Source organism: Galeopterus variegatus, unplaced genomic scaffold, assembly GCF_000696425.1.
Source record: "Galeopterus variegatus unplaced genomic scaffold, G_variegatus-3.0.2 Scaffold3448, whole genome shotgun sequence".
Lineage (NCBI taxonomy): Eukaryota > Metazoa > Chordata > Mammalia > Dermoptera > Cynocephalidae > Galeopterus > Galeopterus variegatus.
Genome location: NW_007729559.1, coordinates 144903 through 150577, shown reverse-complemented (window position 1 = coordinate 150577; position 5675 = coordinate 144903). Strand labels below are relative to the sequence as shown.

The window sequence follows — 5675 nt, the reverse complement described above, 5'->3', positions numbered from 1 at the left end:
ACTCACTGCCTATATTGTTCACTTGCCACTTACCACGAGTTGCCTTGTCGCTTTCTTGCGTTGTGTGGGTCATCTTTATAATAATGAAGTACATTGCTAGAGAGCGAGGATTTTTAAAGATTTTTTTAAAAATTGTGGTAAAAAGACATAACAAAATTTACCACCTTAACCATTATTAAGTGTACAGTTCTGTAGTGTTAAGTATAATCACACTGTTTTGCAGCTGATCTCTAGAACTTTTTCATCTAGCCAAACTGAAACTCTACCATTAAATAACAAACTCCATGTCCTCCTCCCCAGCCCCTGATTCCCACTGTTCTATTTTCTATTTCTATGAATTTGACTTTAGATACCTCATATAAGTGGAATCATATGGTATTTGTCTTTTTGTAACTGGCTTATTCTTTCACTTAGCATAATGTCCTCCATGTTCATTTATGTTGTAGCATATGACGGGACTTCCTTTTTGAGACCTAATGACATTCCATTATATGTATACAACACATTTGCTTATTTATTCGTCCACGGATGGACACTTGGGTTGCTTCCACCTCTTAGCTATTGTGTGTAATGCATAATACTGCTATGAACGTGGGTGTGCAAATATCTCTTCAAGAAACTGCTTTTGGCTCTTTGGATATATACCCAAAAGTGGAATTGCTATATCATATTGTAGTGTTATTTTTAACTTTTTGAGGAAAAGGATTATTTTGAAACTTTATTTCTCTCTCAGCACCTACCCAGGGCTATGCTCAGTGTTGACTGGATGAGTATTGGCTGGTACTCATAAACTCAGTAGTGGGGGAATAGCCCCCACTTTGCTAGGGAAATTGCCTTTTAAAGAAGGTTGCTTTACCACAGTATTAGTACAGCATTGGACAGAACTTCAAAGGAGAAAGGTTTTTTAAAAAACTATTTTTGTTGTCAGAGATGAAGATAGTTAATCCGGCCTTCTCCCCCAGACACAGACACACATACTTTGATGTAATTTTAAGTGCATTTGGACTTTCTCCTATAAGAATATGTGCATCTACGTTTGGGTTTGGTGTTCTGCTGTTGAGTTTTCATGGAGGCATAAAAGCTAATGGTGACATCTCTACTGAAATTCATATAAAATAAAGCTGGTGTGTTGCATAAGGAAGAGCATGCTGCAGTTGTGAATCGTGGGCCCTCAGCTGCTGGTTTTTAACAGATGCCACTTTGACCATTTAGATCTATGAAGACTCTATCGTCTTACAGTCAGTGTTTAAGAGTGCTCGGCAGAAAATTGCCAAAGAGGAAGAGAGTGAGGATGAAAGCAATGAAGAGGAGGAGGAGGAAGATGAAGAGGAGTCTGAGTCCGAGGGTAAGCCCAGGCATCTGTGCCTCCACTCCTTTCCCCTTCTCACCTGCATAGATATTTCCACAGATGCTAATGGAGGAGACTTTAGAGTTGAGCAGGTCTGGATTCGAGTCCTNATATTTCCACAGATGCTAATGGAGGAGACTTTAGAGTTGAGCAGGTCTGGATTCGAGTCCTTAGTCTACTTTGTCCTTGCTGGGCAACCTGGGGCCATGTACCTACCTCTGCTCATGCTCAGCTTCCTCATCTGTAACACTAAGGTGATAAAAATGACCTCTGTGCGTATAAAGAACTTAGCACAGGGCCGGGCTTTTTGCAAACACTCTCTGAAGGTTGCCTTTAGATATTAGTATGATATACATTTTCTACCAACACTGCTATTAATACCACCTATCTGTCCTTTAGCACAGTGGTTCTCAAACCCAGAGGGCTGGAAGAGCATAGATTGCTGGGCTCCACCCCCAGTGTTTCTGATTCAGTGGCCCATGATGGGGCCTGAGAATCTGCCTTTCTAATGAGTTCCCAGGGGTACTGATGCTGCTGGGCTGAGGGCCACACTTTGAGAATCACTGCTATAGAAAATAATTGTCAAACTGAGTTGAAACTATGGTCCATTTTATCCATCATATATATATATATATATATATATATTTTTTTTTTTTTTTTTGGTGAAAGTATACTGATCCTCTCTTTNATATATATATTTTTTTTTTTTTTTCTGGTGAAAGTATACTGATCCTCTCTTTATTGAAAATTTTGATATTTTGTTCATCATCATGGAATTTTTGACATTAATTTTGAGATTTTTAAATATTGCATTAGAATATTATTTAATTACTGAATTTGAGTGTCCCCCTAAATTTTATACCCAACACAAGTGCCTCCATTTTCTTACCCTAGGTCCAGCCCTGGTTGAGATCCCTAATATTCCAGAGGATAAGGCTGCTTTCAAAAGTCTAAAATTTCTTCTTATGTTTTCACCCCATACATCCTCTCAAAGTAAGAAATCCCAGTAGTTATGGCCTGCTATGTAAAACACTATAGACATTCTTTAAAAAAAATTATTAGTTTTGTTTCTAATTGCATACTTAGAACAGATGACCTGGAAAATATTTTTTAACAGATAAAAAATTTTGTATAAGTCTGTATCCCAATATATATTTAACATTTTCAGAAGTTGCCTTCTAGTTTTCATACTCACACACATAGTTTATAAAAGTATAGCACATTGTTTTGTGGCATGATTTTTGTATTATGAGCATTTTTTTCATAGCAGTGAGTGTTTTTCTACAGCAGGATATAGAAGGGCACTTCAAAAAGTTCATGGAAAGATTCATATTATCTTTTTTTTTTTTTTTTATTCCTTTTTATCTTTTTTACTGACCGGTAATGGGATCGCAACCCTTGGTGTCGTGCCCGTACCAGGGACTGGCAACGGGATTGCAACCCTCGGTGTTGCGCCCGCACTGCGCTCAGCCAGTGAGCGGGAACCGGTCTCCACATGGGATCCGAACCCTCAGCGGGAGCGCTGCCACGCTCCCAAGCGGCACACTCTCCAGTGCGCCACCGGGCCGGCCCATATTATCTTTTAATTCCATTTTTCCATGAACTTTTTAGAGTACCCTCATATTAACATATGTAATATTACATATTAACATTCATTAGTCAATATACCAAAATGTATTAATCTCACTATTAATCAGGCTGTTTTTTTCTTATTCTAAATAATGCTATACTAAACGTTATCACTGAATACATTTAAAAAATATCTGATGTGTACATATTGCCACAGAGAAGAGTGTGCATCCTCACTAGCAGTGTACATAAGGGTCCCCAGACCTGCATCTGCTCTCAGTATTATTTTTAGTGATTCTCCCTTTTACTTGTTATTAATAGAACCTCTCTCAATTTCATACAGTTATTCCCTAGTTCTAATATCCTAGCATTTGATGAATAAGTCTACATAATCTATTTTAGTTTTATATTTCGTTATTTTGGAGCCAGACTTCTAATCTGTTTTCAAATAGCTGCCCTATCTATCACTTTAGTTTCTTTTCTCTAATCTCTCAGGACTTGGAGTATTAATGTTCTGTTGCTGCTATTACAAATTACGACAACCTTAGTGGCTTAATGCAACACTAATTTGTTATCTCACAGTTCTGCAGGTCACAAGTTTGGCATGGGTCTCTCTGGGCTAAAGTCAAGGTGTCAGCAGTCTACGTCCCCTTCTGTGGCTCTAGGGGAGAGTGCATTTCCATATTCATTCTCACTGTTAGCAGAATTCAGTTCCTTGTGTTTGTAGGTCTGAAGTCCCCGTCTTCATGCTGGTTGTCAGCTGAGGGCCATTCCCAGCAGCATTCTTTGGCTCGTGGCCCCCTTGCTCCATCTTTAAATGCAGCAACGACAGGTCAAGTCCTTCTCATGACTTACCTTTTTGACCCCCTTTTCTGCCTTCCCCTCTTCCACTTTAAAGGAATTACATGATTATATTGGGCCTACCTAGACAATCCATAATAATCTTCCCATCTCAGAGTCAACTGAGTAGCAGCTTAATCCCTTTTGCCATGTCATGTAACATATTCACGGGTTCTGGGATTAGGACATAGACCTCCTTGGGGGAGCCAATATGTTACCTCCCACACTTGGTAATCAGGCCTTTTCCTGGGTATAGATGGTGGTGTCATAAAACCTGAGGAAGCTGTTGACAGGGTTCACCTGGTGGCGCAGTTTATTAGCCTGCTTGTGCACGGCAGGTAGCCTGGTAGGGGGGCCTTTTGGAGGAACATATCCACTGACACACAACTCTGGTAGCTTTAGAGAATCCCACACTCCAAGGCCCATTTAGATTATGTTCTTGAGAATGCATTTTCCTACCTTTACTGCCAGTCTTCTGTCCTTTCACATCTTGCATGGATTTCCTGTAGCCCCCTGCCAGGAAGAGCCGTGCCTGTATATGGAGATACTGCACTTTTCTTTCCAAGTTATTTAGAAATGTCCACTATGGCTGGCTGCTGGCATTGTTTTTTAGAGGCCCCCATTTCTTTATGAATTTCTATTAATAGACAGGCCTTTACATCTANTGTTTTTTAGAGGCCCCCATTTCTTTATGAATTTCTATTAATAGACAGGCCTTTACATCTACAGTCTTTTCTTGTCCTAAGTGTCTCCACCCAAAGCAAAGGGCCCCCAGCTGATAGCTCATTAGGCAGCGGGCATCTGGGTATAAAGGATAGAAACCCTGGCTAGGAATACAGTCTCGAAGACTAGGATTTGCCAGCCTTTACCCCTTTGGGGTTGGGGAAGGGCACATGCTACCACTACACTTCAAAACAGTCCTGTTCTCATCTGTTAGCTCACATTTACATGGAAGATTTCATTTTTGTACCTGTTTTTGTGGGTCCCTCCACTTTACAAGAGAAGTTTGAAAAATTCTCTCTAATATTCCTTCTGGAGCTATGAATCCCTCTGTGACAGTGTCTATTTCTAGGTGCCTTGAGACCCAACAACCATGATATTCTGGCAAAACTGGTTTAAATCATCGTCAAATACTAAAAATGGTCTTCTATGAATGCCTACTCTAGAGCAATGCCGTGGAGCAGATTTTCTTTGTTCCTTGGGATACACACCTGTGTCTGTTACTGCACTAACTCTTCTAAGTATTCACATTTCTTCACAGTAGTCCTGTGAGAGTGGGAATGGGTATAATCTTTCTCAAGACAAATTTGGCATAGCACTGTTAGAAATTTACCACATGGATGTGTTCACCATATTTCCTCCAAATTCTGCCAAGATATGTTAATAAATAGGTTTATGGCACTTCTGTTTGCACAGGCAAAAAAGCTGGAAACCTCAGCACCTATCATAAGTCAGGTGTGTATTTATAAGCTGATACATAAAAAGTCGCATGTATGCAAGTAAACATCAAGGTGTGGCCTATATAAAGAATTCAAGTCGTGTATATATATGTATATATATGTATATATATACACGACTTGAATTCTTTATATTATATAGAGAGAGAATTTTTTTTTTTTTCTTGTCTTTTTTCGTGTCCGGCAACGGATCGCAACCCTCAGTGTCGCGCCCGTACCGGACCGGGATCGGCAATGGAATCGCAACCCTTGGTGTTGCGCCCACACCTCGCTCAGCCAGTGAGTGGGAACCGGTCTGTATGTGGGATCCAAACCCTCGGCGGGAGCGCCGCCGCGCTCCCAAGCAGTGCGCCACCGGGCCGGCCCTATAGAGAGAATTTTATAGAGTCTATATATATACAATTTACACACAGCACACACATACAGAAATAGATTTATTTGCCAGTATGGACATATACTTT

General features: G+C 40.2%; 1 protein-coding gene across 1 annotated transcript in view; it reads left to right on the top strand.

The window, feature by feature from the left end:
- The window catches only part of LOC103600753 (probable global transcription activator SNF2L2), an 87258-nt gene that overhangs the window by 76590 nt on the left and 4993 nt on the right, over positions 1–5675 (top strand). The window contains exon 10 of the mRNA XM_008585083.1: positions 1213–1602. Coding sequence (XP_008583305.1) covers positions 1213–1602 — 390 coding nt within the window. The remainder of the gene's footprint in view (positions 1–1212; positions 1603–5675) is intronic.